The sequence below is a fragment of the Populus nigra genome, chromosome 17 (assembly GCF_951802175.1).
Source record: "Populus nigra chromosome 17, ddPopNigr1.1, whole genome shotgun sequence".
Taxonomy (NCBI): Eukaryota; Viridiplantae; Streptophyta; class Magnoliopsida; order Malpighiales; family Salicaceae; genus Populus; species Populus nigra.
The window spans coordinates 12,809,611-12,825,934 of record NC_084868.1 but is presented as its reverse complement, the minus strand read 5'-3'; the positions used below and the strand labels follow the sequence as shown (position 1 = coordinate 12,825,934).

General features: G+C 34.3%; 2 protein-coding genes across 3 annotated transcripts; both read left to right on the top strand.

Moving 5' to 3' along the window:
- Window positions 1-515: 515 nt before the first annotated feature.
- LOC133677438 (UBP1-associated protein 2A-like) lies at window positions 516-2,918 on the top strand. The gene is made up of 2 exons (XM_062099496.1): window positions 516-2,048; window positions 2,562-2,918. Exon 1 carries the CDS (start codon window positions 604-606, stop codon window positions 2,035-2,037), a length of 1,434 nt encoding a protein of 477 aa, XP_061955480.1. The 5' UTR covers window positions 516-603; the 3' UTR covers window positions 2,038-2,048; window positions 2,562-2,918.
- Window positions 2,919-10,809: 7,891 nt separating this feature from the next.
- Window positions 10,810-13,233, top strand: LOC133677643 (ABSCISIC ACID-INSENSITIVE 5-like protein 2). 2 transcript variants are annotated; one of them, XM_062099759.1, is made up of 4 exons: window positions 10,810-10,895; window positions 11,209-11,939; window positions 12,040-12,111; window positions 12,937-13,233. In XM_062099759.1, the coding sequence occupies exons 2-4, from the start codon at window positions 11,250-11,252 to the stop codon at window positions 13,015-13,017; spliced, it is 843 nt and encodes a 280-aa protein (XP_061955743.1). In that variant the 5' UTR covers window positions 10,810-10,895; window positions 11,209-11,249; the 3' UTR covers window positions 13,018-13,233. The 2 variants fall into 2 exon arrangements, with proteins under 2 accessions (XP_061955743.1, XP_061955742.1); XM_062099758.1 differs by having other exon boundaries at window positions 10,877-11,939.
- Window positions 13,234-16,324: the final 3,091 nt, after the last annotated feature.

Sequence of the window (16,324 nt, the reverse complement as noted above, 5' to 3'; positions counted from 1 at the left end):
AATTTCATCATGTCTTGTACGGATTTATTTTCTATATCAATTTTGTTTTTTGTTTTTTTTTTTAAATTTCAACGCCGAACCAAATTAATGAAAAATTCCACGTGAAAAAATAAAATAAAATAAACAAAAAATAATAACAAATGAAAGCCACAGATAACAAATCTAAGAAGTCAGGTTGATATTTATAAGGGAGAATTTAAAATATATTCCTCAACTATTAGGATAATACCAATTTTACACTTACTTTATTTTTTATTTCATTATTTCCTTAAATAATTTTTTATTTCTTAATTAGGATTTATTTTAGAACAAACTGATTTTTTTAATTAATATACAAAATAAGCTAATTTATCAAAAAAATATAATTTAAATAAAACTTGATATTAAATTGTTTTCGATAGAAGTTTTATATTGAGAATTTCATAAATTTCGACATAAAATATTTTTGTTTAGGTACTAAATTGAAACTTAATGTATTTTGAGGGTCATTTCGAGGTTTTTCCTATGTATTTAATGCTTTCCCCCCTCGTTATCAGCGGCCGACGCGAGCAAAAACCCTAGCCACCAAATCATCAACACTCTCTCTTCCTCCTCAAAGAATCGATGGCTAAAAAACGAAAGCACGACGCCAAATCCACCGAGCCAGCGGAAGAGCCGCCGAAGAAGCAGCAACAACAAGAACCGCCAAAAGAAGAGCTCCAAGAAGAGCAAAACGAAGAAGAAGTAGAAGAAGTTGAAGAGGAGGAAGAAGAAGAATACGAAGAAGTCGAAGAGGAAGAAGAAAACGAAGATGAAGCTGATGAAGAAAACAATCAAAACGCTCAGATCTCAGCTGGGGAGATTCAAAACGACGACGAAGATGAAGATGAGGAGCCGGTTGAGAAACTTCTTGAACCGTTTGGAAAAGACCAGCTGATTAATTTACTTCGGGAAGCAGCGGATGCTCACCGGGACGTTGCGGAGAAAATCCGGCAAGTGGCTGACCAAGATCCAGTCCATCGGAAGATTTTTGTTCATGGGCTTGGATGGGATACGAACGCTGAGGCTTTGATGAATGCGTTTAAGCCTTATGGAGAGATTGAGGATTGTAAAGCTGTGTGCGATAAGGTTTCGGGGAAATCAAAGGGGTATGGGTTTATTTTGTTTAAGAGAAGGAGTGGGGCACGGAAGGCGCTGAAGGAACCGCAGAAGAAGATAGGGAATAGGATGACAGCTTGTCAATTGGCGTCTATTGGTCCGGTTCCACAGTCGAGTGGTGGCCAGGCTGGGCCTGTTGCTGCGGCAGCGCAAGCGCAGCAGCCAGTTTCGGAGTATACGCTGAGGAAGATTTATGTGAGTAACGTGGCGGCAGATTTGGATCCGCAGAAGTTGTATAGTTTCTTTTCGGAGTTTGGAGAGATCGAGGAAGGACCCTTAGGGCTTGATAAGGCGACTGGGAAGCCGAAAGGGTTTTGTTTGTTTGTTTATAAGAGTTCTGAGGGTGCTAAGAAAGCGTTGGAAGAGCCACATAAGAGTTTTGAAGGGCATATGTTGCATTGTCAGAAGGCTATAGATGGGCCGAAACCGGGGAAAGCTCAGAAACAACCGCAGCAACATCATAATTTGCAAAGCTCGCACTACCAGAGGAATGATGGTGGTGGTTATGTTGGTGGTGGCAGTCGTGGTGGTCATTTAATGGCGCCGGCTGCTTCTGGAGCTGGGATTGGGTTTAATCAGGGTGCTGCTGGTCCTGCCTTGAACCCTGCACTTGGACAGGCACTGACCGCATTGCTTGCAACTCAGGGTGCTGGATTGGGGGGGCTGACTAATTTGCTTGGGACTTTGGGGTCTGCTGCAGCTGTGAATCAGGGTGGTTTATCTGGTGCAGGTCATGGAATGCAGGGTGCCTATGGGAACCAGGCAAGCATAAGTCCGGGAGTGATGGGAACTTATGCGAATCAGGGAGCTATGCAGGGTGGATATCCAAATCAGCAGACGGGACAGGGTGGTTCTGGGAGAGGACAACATGGGCAATATGCTCCTTATATGGGTCACTAGGTGCCCCTCAGGTATAATAATAGTTATTCCGCACTTGCTGAATTTTTGGGTGATTTCACACCTTGATTATTGTTTTTTAACCCTCATATCATATAAGAAAGTTACAACTCTGCCTTTACCATGCATTTTCCAAACGATTGGAGGATGCAATAGAGGCATTGCAGGGTTTGTAGCACTATGCATCAAGAAGCCATTTTCAGTTTGTTCATTTTGTAGCTTCTTATGCATTTAACGATCAATCCATGCACTTTTAGCATTTTTAATGCGCTCTATTTGAATGCTAACATTTATTTTGTAGTCAGTTTTTTCAGACGAGTTTTTCCACTTGGAGGTGAGTAAGGTCTTGTTCGAACCATACTCGCAAGAAATTTTTTTTGCCTCTAAATTCAATTACGTTTAACTCTTTACATGCTTCAGCATTTAAATAGATATTTCCGTGATTCTTTTAACCAATTTGTGAAAGATTCTGGCCCGAAACCTTTTCTTGAGAAATTGTTTTTTATGTTTTCTCATTCATTTTGCAGATCCCAAATAGGTGCATCAGTCTTTTAAGTACTGGCCTGCTGATTCTTCTGAAGTTTATGGAGCTTATGCAAATGAAGTCTTTATAAATATGACCAAAAGTTACTCTTTGCTGCAAAGGCCAGAATCTTAAAATGTCAAATGATGTTTATGTTTTCTCTACTTATTTTCTCCATTTGCTGCTCCTTTTCATTTTTAAAATATGTATTTTGAGATTCAGTATTTGGTTTAAAAGCTTTGGGTACAATTTGACTAATTTCAAGTTCTGTATACTCTTTGGAGTCAATGTTGTTGAACAAAAATGTCTTTTGAAATTTCTATCATTAGGAATACATGTTGCTTGAACTATTTACTTTTCAGGTGGTGCTTTTCTTTAAATATTCCAATGTACTTGGTTTTGTTTATTAGAAATGAATACTTTCAACTCTTTTATTATCTGAATCCATTTGCACTGAAATGATGTATATTAGAACCAGAACTTTGCTGTGATCTATTGGTGCAATTTCTTGTGATGCCACTCTCAACTTAAATTTGAAAACAATCTGATGTGCATGGTGAATATGATAATGTAACACAGGCTGCTTATAATTTCTCTCTGGAAGTGATCTTTCTGTGCAGGTTAAGAGCTCTAGTCCTCGCTGCGTTGCTTGCAGTAATGTTACGTGGTTGGGTGGAAATTGTGGGGGGAGGGGATTTTTTTGAAACTTTTAACATAATTTGATCATTCAGAAATCTGTAAAATTGTCTTGTGATGCAAAATAGTTTGACAATTTTTTACCGGGCAGTTTTAGAAGCAGTGGTTTTATGATGCGGAACTGTTTTAACTGTGGGTTTTCCATGGTATTGGGATGTTAAGTTGATCGAATTGTTTCACTCACATAGTCTATAATAGAAGCGTAGATTTTTTATTGAAAACTGGTTTTGACAACTTCTCCAAGAATTGGAACTTCCTCTCCCTTCCATCAGAATCATGTTGTTTTAGAAAAATTTTATTTTTTATGGTGTGGGAGTGGTTTAGCTTGTGGTTTAACTCCAACAAAGTTATCGTGTATGTTTTGAAATAGTTCTGAGATCAAATGCTTTTGAAGGCGGCATACTTTTTTTGATCTCCCTTGGGTAATGCTTTCCACTGTCTAAAATTTGCCAGTTTTGAAATCAAAACATTTGAATAACTTCTGTTACCGGGAGAGATGTTACCTGAGATAAGCTTGAGATTTGTTTCTATCACCGTTCAATGATCGGTCTGCATAGGTTATTTTATTAAACTTGCTTTCACATAAATGAACACCACTGCATATGAGGCCCAAGGTGTGCCTTTATGGATGTGCTGGTCACTGAGCCACAGAAAAATGGGTGGTTGCAAGGGAGTTAAAAGGTAAGAAATTTGTTATAATGAAATTCTTTAGTTCTCCTAATGAAGTCTATTAATTCTCTACATTGTAGAACTACATGGAATTGCACAGGCCTTGTCTAGAGCCATGCTGTTCAACCCCTGCTAGATTTTGATTAAGTTCAGTGGTGTTAAATTGCAAGTTGAAAGCATTCTGCATACAACCTTATAACAATGTAATAAAAGGAAATAACGTGTGCAAATTAGTCAGAAGATTATAAATTAGTTCTAATCAAGCTCTTTAATTAGTCCTAATCAAGTTCTCTAATTTTCTTAATGAAGACTGTTAGTATTATTTTTACATCTTAGTACACAAGTACATAGAATTGCATTGGCCCTGTCAAAAAATCATGGAGTTACCCTGTTAGATTTTGATTAAGTTCCGCTGAGTTAAATTTTGCGAGGCAAAAGCATTTTACCTATTACCTTTGACAATGTATAATAGGAAATATAAGGTACACTAATTTGGTTCTTTTTTTTTTTGGTGTGCCTGCTCGCATGGAAATCATGCCCTCTATATGGTTTGTTTGCATTTTCTTACTCATCATTTTCATCATCCTGTTACATTTTGCTAATGACAATATATTGTGTTCTGTGAATGACAGAGAATTTGTGCTTGAAAGGGTAAATTAATGGTATCTAGGATAACTTTTTTTGGGTCACATGTTATAACCCTCTACCTATTTGCAAAAGAAATAATATTTATTTATTGTTATTTCACTAACCATTTTCACAAATATATGAATAAAAAAAGTATGGACTAAACAGAGTGACAGCATTTTTCGCTGAAAACAAGAGGTAGCTGAAAGTTATTATGTTCTACCACAGGTTTCAAAGATCTAGTTACTTTTCTTTGTTGTGTTCATATTTTGATCCTGAATGGATTTGATATGGTTCTCAATGTGCAATTTTTTCACATCTGTCACATCTCCCAAGTTTTCGTTGCCTTTCCACTCCAGACTTTCAGCATTATTTTCATGGAATTTCTTCCTTTGTCTTTTGAGAACTCCAGAAACTTTTTGCCTGTTATCATCATTTGGATCTTCGGCTTTAAAGCACCTTATGTACCCGATAGGCTCTCGGAATTCTCTCTTTTGCCGTCCTAAATGTGTTATGACAAAGATTTAAGAAGTATAGACAGTTCTCATGTCCACAAAAAAAAAAAAAAAAAAAAAAAAAAAAAACAGAACAAGTTTAGACCGGGACACGGGGACAGTTTTTGGAGCAAATCTGAGTTTCTTCCCTAATGCTTTTCACTCCGTTCTACTCTCAAGAGCTTGAATGCGATTGTGTAGTCTGGATGGGTTGTGTTGAAGCTGGGAGTAATTTTGATCACCGTGGGAGCGCAAAGTGCTCTCAAACAAGGAGGCATGGCTGCGAGATGACCAGGATGAATGATTAAGATGCCAATGGCCTCCCTATTTCTGAGTGTCATTGGTGGGTGGAGTTAGGGTTCCGGCACAAGGCATGCATTTGCAACCAAGAAGGTTGTCGTTCAATGTAGAAATTCTTTCTTCGGAGTGGGCTGAAGCCCTAACTTGTAAGTATTGATGTTACCAGGCCTAACTTGTAAGTATTGGTTTGACTTGCACCTTTTGGGAAGTATGATTTTGTTGATTTTTCTTTATATAGAATGATTAGGGCAGTTTTTTTATTCGAAAAAAAGAAGAAAAAAATTAAAACAAATCAGGCCCATGTATTATCAAGCCTACCGCTGTCTTGGACAATGTTAAACAACGTGAAGCCCAAGCCCCCGGGTGAGTATTTCATATAATAAACAAAAAAAATCACTATTTATTTAATTTTTCAAATGGCCTGGTTGTTTATTGGAAAATAATTTATTTTGCTGGAAAGTAATTTTTTTTAAAAAATAAATTTTGAGGAAAGTAAATTCTAAAAAAATATTTTTCGATGTTTGGTAGTGTAATGAAAAATAAGTTGAAAAACATTTTTCTTTGTTATGTTATGAAAAATAAGCTGGAAAATAATTTATTAATATTTTATTTTTTCAAGTTTATTAAAATAATGAGGAATAAATCTTACAAATTAAAAAGTTGAATAAAAATGAAATTAAAAAAAATATAATTTTATAAATTATTTCAGAGATCAAGAAATTAAAATAATAATAATTAATATTTTATTCTCAAATGATTTCTTTTTATTTGGTTGGTTGAGTTGTAATTTGATTTATTGAGTTAACTTTAAAGATTCTCTTAAAAAAAAATGTAGTTTTAATAAAAATTATTAACTCTATAACTTAGAAATTGACCTGTTAATTAGGGTTCTTTTGTTTTTTTTCAGATCAGTTTTCCACGAGGAGTCTGGTAACTAAGTCTCAATCAGCCTAGCTTCAACCTGCTATATTAATAATTGTTTCAAGGTTATGAATCTGCGAAGCAAACAATAGTGGGAAATAAAACCATCAAGGACATGAATCTGCGAAGCAAACAATATTAGTAAAAAAAAAAAAAAAACCATTCTACCTTGAACTACAACTCATTTATGTGAGATTTACGACCGCTAGACGGAGAGAGGATGAACATTTAAAGTTTAAAATTATATCCCAAAATGTTACTTAATTATCCAAAAAAAAAATTACATTGTTTTTTTTTAAAAAAATAATACAGCAGACTGAAAATTTTAAAAAGCTAGGTGAGTATCTGTCATAGTTAGATATGGATTTGCTCTAAATAAACCATGTAGATATTCTAACAAACACTTTTATAAAACAGTAAAATAAGACTAGATCTATAAATAAAGTTGGTCGCATCAAACCATATAATATCTAAAAAATACTATAATTTTTTATTTGATAATTCAATCATCTAAAAATATTCCAGAAGTTTTTTAAAGCCCACATGGAACCTTTTATGGTTAATCCACTACACATATTTCACAAAATTAAGCCTGGAAATATAAGTTTTTTCATTTTCTCTTGATATTCCCGGATTATTTTATGTTATTTTTAATTTTTACATTATTTTTTTTAATATTTTTGGATTATGATATTATAACCTAGTTTAGTTTAGGGTGGTTTTTCTAGCCTATAAAAAACATTGTAAACCTCTTTAGAAGGCTTACATCATTAAACTTTATTTCATAATATATAATAATTAAATAGTAAATTTAGAGTTTAAACTAGCTTGCACTTCTTTTCGCTCATCAAACATGTCTGTTTCCGTGATTGCTTTACTATCTCTATGCTTCTATTGGCATAAAAATTCTCATAAAAAACAGATATACTCAATTATATAAGTCAACGTAAAATTAACTAACAATAAATTAATTTATTTCCAGAATATAATGAAAATATATAAATTGGGGGATCTCTAAAATAGTTTTACATTAACATCAAGCGAAATATGGATTTCCATAAGCTTTGATTCTCACTGGTCAGTACTTGTTTGCTTGCTATACTTTAGCAATGTTTAAACTATATATTTGGAATTCATTCATTATATATATGAGCTGCTATATGGCGAATCAATGGCTTTTTTAGAGATAACTTTTTAGCTTGTTGTTTGTAATATGGAACGTTTTGCAGATAAGTTTATGGATTATGAATTATTAACTTTTCTTCAAAATATATAAGAGTTTTCCAGTTTAGAATTGAAACCCTAAAACTTGAAAAGTCGAAGTTTTCGACGGCATGCAAGAGGTGCTAGCTAGCTTCACTCCAAGTTTTGCAAACAGACTTAAAGTTAACGAGGGATCACTTGATGGGCATTCTTGAAAGGAAGTCCATTAATATCGAACCCTGTAGCAGCTCTGTCACTGAACATTTTGGGTTTGCTGATCTCCTCACTCTTTCAGCAGCCGTGGAGATACTCGTTTCTTTATATTCATCAGCCATGGAGACTCGTTTCCTTGCATTGATCCACACAACTACTGTACTAAGATAGTTATTTATTTAGAAAACCACAAATAAACAAGTTGTATTTAAGATTTGTAGTGTGATCGTGTTGATCTTTGTCTGTGAAGTCGGCAGTCATGTCTGAGCAGCAGAAGGAAATGTTTGTTGGGCACAGAGTTGGTGTCCCGTGCATGCTTGTTTAAAAAGCATTCCTCCATATGTTATCGGAACTTGTACATGCAAATTCTTAGGGGCTCATGGCCTGCTGTACCCCACCAGACAATTAAAGCAGATGCTTGCCTGCTCAATGAGGATGCCGGCAGTTCTTAAATTATGTAATAAAAAAGAATAAATCGAGTGATAATCAATAAAGAAATCGTTTAGCCATGAGATCATGTTAAAGCTTGAAATCAGCTGATCTTAGCTGTGGGATGTCTGAATCTTAAAGTTGTATTTGGTTGTTTGGAGACGGCAAAAACAAGTGTGTGTGTGTGTGTATACATGTTGCTAAGTGAAAAAAATTCTATTAATAACACCTATGAGCTTATTCTTCATTTTTCATTAGAGTTCTTGCTCCTCCATCCAAGTCCAATCAATAATATTAGTTAATGGAACCAATTCGCAATTTAATGTACTACTAGGAGATTGATTTACATTGTAAAAGGGATTTTTTTTATTTTTTATTTTGTTAAAGTTAGCGATGTTTGTTTGGCATAGTTATAAAACTTGACCGGGTTTATTATTCGATTCAAGATTCATGTCATAGGTTCGATAGGTTAATCCAGATCAATTTAAAACAATATATTTTAAGATATATATATTTTTTAAATAAAAAAATATTGTTATAATTTATTTATTTTAAATCAAACTAGATCTTATTCAAGATTTGACCACATTAATCAGGTTACAGATTGACTTGTTAAGTCAACTAAGTTTAACTAGGTCAATTTTTATCTAGTTTGATATAAAACTCAATTCAAATTAGATCTTGAATTTACAAGTTTCTAAATTGATACGTGGAACTATATCGAATTTAATAACGATGTCATTCTATTGTAATATTGAAGCAATTAACTTTCTAATATAAATGGGTTGGGTAATGGGTTCCATTACCTGAAAACAAACAGCATTGACTAACCCAAAAAAAAAAAAAAAGGGTTGATAGGTTCAGGTCAACATTGATGAAAATAAAAAAATTTGGAAGGGATGAAATTAAGAAGCACAGCACACATCGGGGACTCGTTTGTTGATTTCCGGTGAAGAAATATATTTTGGTGCGCTTCATAGAAAAACTGGCGAGCAGTGCATGAAGAACGATGAAACATTTGCACGTGCAGCCCTCCTCGGCGGATGCATATTCAAAACATGTGCTTATGAATGAGTTTGTTTGTGTGATTTGCCTGCCGACCTCACTCACTGTAGCTAAGAATATTCCACCTTGCCAGGATCACTGCTGCTGCCTTATTATTTTTTTATTTTTTTTTTGTATTTCCCTCTAGTGGTATAATCAAGATGTTGAGATTATTTTTGTATTTAATATTGTGGTATAATGAGACATTCAAGAGTATTTTTTAATTGTATTAAAATGATGTTTTTTTAGATTTTCCTTTTATTTTCAATATCAAGTAGACAAAATAATTCAAAAACACTTAAAAAAACATTAATTATATGTTTTTTAAGAGTAGTTTTTAATTGAAAATATATTAAAATAATATATGTTTTTAGATTTTTATTTTATTTATAATATTATTACACGAAACAATCTAAAAACACCTAAAAACATCAATTATATGTTTTTTCAAATGAAAAACAATTTAAAATGCAGGTTGTAATGTAAAAACAAATACACACAAAATAAATCTTTATAACATGATAAAGGATATCCGATGTAACTCGAATTTTTTTTGAAATTTTATAGTAAAAAGAATAAACTCAACCTTGTAAATGATAGTTATTAAACTTGATTCAATCTAATGGATTAATGAATAACTTAATCAAATCCATTCTAGATTTGAACATATCAAAATCAAAAAATTATTTTTTTAAAAAAGTAATATTATTTTAGATTAAAAAAAAATACACCTAAATTAAATCGAGCTGGACAACTATGCACCCGATCAATCTTAATTGAAAACGCAACTATACACCTAAATCCATAATTTGTGTTCCTAACATCAAAAGAAAAAAGAAATGGTAATACGGGCAATAGTTTTCAGCATCACCAGGGGCCGGAAACTTTAGCTTAACACAATTAGAGCCATATAATAAAATAATATATAATCACTGAGAGTAAAATGGAACACATGCTTCTAATTCCATAGTTTTAATGCTCCAGCGATTAAAAAGCTTATTAAATATGTTTTAGTACAGTGGCTTGTAGAGGGGAGTAGTTGGACCACATGATCTGCACAATTCTCTCCCTTCTAGTTCTGGATAACATTAAAAAAATATACTTTCTATTTCTTTTTTCAAGGCAATTATAACTATAGTTGTTAGTGGGTGTTTCTTTTTTATTATATTCTGTTTTTTAAATTATTTTTTATATGAAAAATATTAAAAAGATTTTTTTTTGTTTTATGATTAAAATTTTTAAAAAATCTACACACCACAATATTAAATATTTTAATATACTGATCGGGGGAATACACCATTTATGACTTGATCTGGGCTAAGTTTAAGGTAAATCAATCTAGTTATTAATGATTTAGTTGATTTATTCAAATTATCCAAACAACATCAAAAGAATTTTTTTTCCCTTAAAAAAAGGTGAAACCACAACATTTGAATAAAAACATTTGACCCAAGTTATCCCAGTAAGTTACTTACAAGGTAATTTATGTTTTTTTTTTAATTAGTTTTCCACCTGTCTTTGAAAACTGTGCTCAGACCTGAAAATGGAAAGTATAAAGTATTTTTTTAAGAAAAAAAATAATTTTAAAAAGAAAAGGAGAAGAAAAAGCAGTTTTTAAAAGAAAGAAAAAGGCAGCCAACCATAGGAATGTGGGATCAGTTTAGGAAAGTGACAGTCTGTCACCACTACTTACTGCCAAATAAAATGTCACTTCTGTAGATTCAGATCAGATCATGCAGAATGTAAGTACATAACCTTAAAAACTTCCTAGATTTCTTGCTTCTTTTGTTTCTTGTCTTAATTCCCTATGTCAGGATTTTGGATTGTCTCCTGTTGTCCTTAGGATAAAATTTACTTGCCCTTTAAGTTTCATACTGGTTGATTTATAGCTAGCCTTGCAACTGATAATGTAGGCTCACTCTTTCCACATACATTTGTTTTCCTTTCTGGGATTTTGTTGTTTTTGCAAGACAATGTTGTTGTTTGATCCTTGCTGCAACATAAGCTGATGGATTTTTAAACTGTTCTTGATCTGTTGAGTGGAATGAATGACAGGTTTAACTGGATTAGATTGATAGTGAAAGGGAAAACAGCCAATGGGATCTCAAGTTGGTTCATTTGAAGAAGAAAATCCAGAGTCATTGATTGGGCAAGGCTCATTGTACAGCCTGACACTTGATGAGGTTCAAAACCAGTTGGGGAATTTGGGGAAACCATTGGGGAGCATGAATCTTGATGAACTTCTCAAGAGTGTGGACACTGAGGGTTCTTGGTCCTCACCCGTGCATAGACAAGGGAGCCTAACATTGTCAAGGGGCCTGAGCAAGAAGACTGTTGAGGAGGTATGGAGAAATATACAGCAGGAGAATAAGAAAGATGCTGAAAATCAAGAGAGAAATGCTCCTCTTGGTGAGATGACTCTTGAGGACTTCTTGGTTAAAGCAGGGGTGGTTACAGAGTCGGCTCCGCTGCAACAACAGGAAAGTGCTCAATGGATGCAATTCCAGAACCCCACAGTGCAGGAGCCACCATATCAAAACAACATGATGACAGGCTTTATGCAAGGACACCCTGTTCAGCAATCCCTTCCTGTTGCGGATGCAGCATATCCGAATTCCCAAATGAACTTATCTCCATCTTCTTTGATGGGTACATTGTCGGACACGCAGACTCCTGGGAGGAAAAGGGTTGCTTCGGGAGATGTAGCTGAGAAGACTGTTGAAAGGAAGCAGAAGAGGATGATTAAGAACCGGGAATCTGCTGCCCGCTCGAGGGCAAGGAGGCAGGTTGGTTTTTCTTTGGAAGGTTTTTTGTGCATGAAACAGGTTGATAGTTGATTTAATTATGTGTAAACGGTCTTAAATATTTTGATGAAATGAAAAACAGGCTTATACAAACGAACTGGAGATCAAGGTATATCATCTAGAAGAGGAGAACGAAAGACTTAGAAGACAGAAGGTAGGCTTCTTTATCTTTGTACCGTCTACTTCTCTAAGATTCATGCTTGCCTAGTGCCACTCTTTTTTTCCTGTGTTATTCATCTTTAGTAGTTTAAATGACGCAGTAAATGATATTCTTTTTTTCCAGTGTTATAGTCATCTTTTGTAGTAAATGATATCAACCGAGATTCTTTCAGATTCAGGGTTTATCTGGCAAATGCATCACCATCCTCGCTGTTGTTTATCACAATGGCCAAGCCTTCCTCCTTGTTGGTGTCGTTTTTTCGTTCTTGCAGATGGCTTCTATCTTGGATGGCACCTTTTGGAATTGTTAGGAAAGTAGAGCTTAAGATTCTTTTTCTGAACCCTTCTTATCTATCGAAATGCAACTTTCAATCAGATCCTGAATTGTTTTCATATACATTCCTATATGTTCTCTCTGCACCATTCTTCACCGAGCTTTAACTTTCCTTTTTGCCCATAATTCTGCTTCCCGTCTTGCATACAGCCATTGTCCCATGGTATATCCAGTGTACTCTCTGTATCGATTTAGTCTATCTTGACTTTCCATAGGCTTAGAGAGAAACTCCTTAAAAACTCTATGATGAACTATTTGTGTTTCTGTTGGCTCTTGTGATCATATCAAGGTAGAAGACCATGCGTCGTCTATTTTCATTCTATTTGATCTACAGTTGATTAGGCAAAGAATAGCCTTAACTGATGGGGCAACTGGAACAATTTGTTGCTCTTCTTCCTCTATGCTGTTGATTTTATGGCCCTAAAATGTATAAAATTTCATTTCCTTCCATTTATTTTTATATTACAACGGGATTTTTTGTTGCAGGAGGTGGAGAAGGTTTTGCCATGTGCACCTCCTCCGGAGCCCAAGTCTCAGCTGCGCAGAACAAGCTCAGCCAGTTTCTGATATCTGTTATTCATATATGACTGATGTGGTGATGCAAGTGGAAAGTGGCAAGTGGCAAGACATGATGACATTCTAATAGCTAACTTTAGTTGTCGAATCTCTAATCTGGCTGGACGATTATAATGTTACAGGTTTCAACTGCCAATTTTCCTTGCCTTTGCCAGTGTCTTGAATGTACATTTCAAAGTTCTCCATTGTTGTTTGTTATCTTGGAAATCTGTTCATGTGCTCTCTAGAGTAAAAAATGTGAACATGGTAGTTTTCTTTTGGCTAAATTCATAGAACTACCTAACGATAAAGAGAAAAAAAACCATACCTCTCACCCAGGAAAGTTACCAGAAACAACACAAACTGAATTAAACCTTAAATCCTGAAGATTCATAGGTATGATGACAACCTCAAACAAACCGAGATAATAACCAGGCTCTTGCACTCCAGGGATTTGGAGAGACCTGAAATGAACTAGGTTTTACTTACCTTGCTCTCATCAGCACTCCTTAGTCTATGATAAGATGAGAAACCAGAAACATCACAGTTTCATCACCGCATCGCTTTTTTTAAATGCCGAGAGAGAATATCTCCAACATCGACGAGAGAAAAGACAGGACTAAAAGGTGAAAAAATGCCGCAGTCCATGGGAAATAAAAGCTGAAGAAACTGGTACTGGACGCGTAGAGTTCGTTGTGACAAACCAGCAAGAGCATCAAAATCCAAAACACATGCTCAGGCCTGTCAAAAACCATTTGAAAGCTTTAATTGAGGACCAAGTTATTTATACTATTGTTAACACCCCCCTCAAGTTTGGCTTTAAACTTGCACCAAAGGTGATGAATCCCAAGGGTGATGAGATTCGATCATTGTTATTAAGGCTGACGAGACTTCAAAATATAATTTATATTAATCTCTTCAACAAAGGCTCGGGCCATATCAGTATAAGCAAACCAGCAATTGATCATTACCAAATGGAAACAACAAAGGGCACCAAATAGAAAGACCTCTCGAGTAATGTCACATCACAATCATCACATATACTCAAGTTTAAAAAGAAAAATGTGAAAAAACGGATGATTACTGAAATTGATCAAGATTGCACCATTGAAGGAAAGCCAAATTTGAATGTCAGCCTACTTGTTCCAGTAAAATCGAAAAATAATTCCATCTTATTAGTTGTTGCTAGCTTATACAACTACACGATAGTAAACTTCCAACCTAGTTCCTTACGTGCATGCAGAGAGTATTGGCCTTTTGATTTTGTATTCTAAACACAAAAAGCTAAAAGAAATTTCATACTTAGTCTCTAAACACACACATGCAATAGATTCTCTTATCTTGCAAAGCACATTCTTTATCCCATAAAATCCATCTTGAACAAGAAGATTGAGAATTTGTGCATAACAAGATAGATAACACAAATCCCAATCGAGAAGCTTACTTGTTAAGTCTCCAACCATGTGAGGATTTGGAGGACCGACACCTGCAAATATGAGAAGCATACTTTCTTTAATTTTCCACTCAGTTAGCACGTCTGTAATAACTTCATAGAGCGTTCCCACGTCATAGTTGCATTCCAGATTCCTGAAAGCAAGAATTTTCTTCTTCATCCCTGATCCATCATCAATCAAGCGCAGTGTCAAGTAACATGGTGGGGACACCAGACCTAGACAATATATTACACGGGTAATATGGACAGAGATGAGGATGGCCTGACCCATCACTCTTTGATTGAGAGAATAAGCTCATACAATCTATTTCATTGTATTTTTTTCTGAGTTATTAATTTATGAGTTATTTATTTAGGCTTTATTTGAACAGTCTTATTTAGTGGACTAAACCTAATAGCAAAATCCTACCCAGCGAGGTCCGAGTAATGAGTCTCTCGAACTTTATCAAGCAATTTTCTTCCAGTTCCTTTTTGATTAACAGGTCGAACATTCCGAGAAGACAAGGAAATCTAGTCCAATCAAGAACAAAATTTTCTGCAGTGAATCGAATAAGATCTGAGAATGATTAAATAACTACACAAAGAAGGCTTATACTACAGGGATAAAGGAAGTCATCAGCATTATTTACAGCAACTTGAAAATGGTTGCATAGCAATTCTATTGTTTTTCCTCTAGTACCAACACCACGCAGCCTGGCCATCAGAACCAGTTTTGTTCTTGATAGCCTTTTAGTTTATTCAGGAACATTTTCTGCAGTGAATCGAATAGGAACTGAATTTGATGGTATCACTGGTGGAGGTGAAGGTAGGGTTGCTTCTTGAAGATTTTCCTTGCAAATTTATGTGATTTTATTATGTTACTTGCACTAAAAGAAAGACCGTTGCTGATTCTGCTACATGGATTGATGTTGTTTGTACACTTGAAAGCCTGTCTACTTGTAATGTTTTGGTCAGGTTATGTGTTGATTTCCTTTGCAAGAGAAGTGAGTGTTTTCTTTGTTGTCGCGGCAAAAGTTGTGGGGAAACATGCAGAAATTGATGTCGGCATTTATGCATGGTTATCGGTTATCTATCGTACCTTTGTTGAAGAAGGTCTTTGTTAAACTCAGCTTGACAAATTGCTAGGAAATTCTAGGCTCGAAACCTAACTCATATCAAGTTTATAATTAAACATCTAATTCATATCAGGTTTCTAGTTAAACCAAATAATACATTAATCCGATCTAACCAGTTTAATTAACTGATTTAATTGAATTAGTTAAACCCATATCAATAGTTTTAAAAAATAAATAAATAAAACATTGTCATTTAAATAAAAAATAGTTGATCCAATGATGCAAAATTTTATTGGGTGAGAGATCATTTTATCTTCAGTTTTGAAAGTGTGGTTGCGGTTATTTTTTAAAATATTTTTCATTTAAAAATGTATTAAAAAAAATTTTATTTTATTTTTTAAAAATTATTTTTAAAATTAGCTCATTAAAATGATTTAAATATATCAAAAATATTAATTTGAAATAAAAAAAATAAAAAAAATTTAAATTTTTTTAAAAATACTTTTTAAACATAAAAATAAACAGGAAAAATATCTTCTCTTCGAGTTACGTTAGGGGTTATTACTCCCTATGAATATATTTTGACAAGGAATGTTTATTCAAGGAATTCAGTATATAAGTTTAGAGATGGTATTGATGGTTTTTATTTTGATGAGAAAGAGGGTTACAAGTTCAGAGGATTTTATTAACTAAAAACGAGTAAAAAATCCATTTTTTTTTAGAGTTCATTACTATATTTATTGGAGATCTAATTGAGACAACCAAAAAAAATAGATTGAAGACCAAATCAAGACTGGCCTTGAAGTTTGAG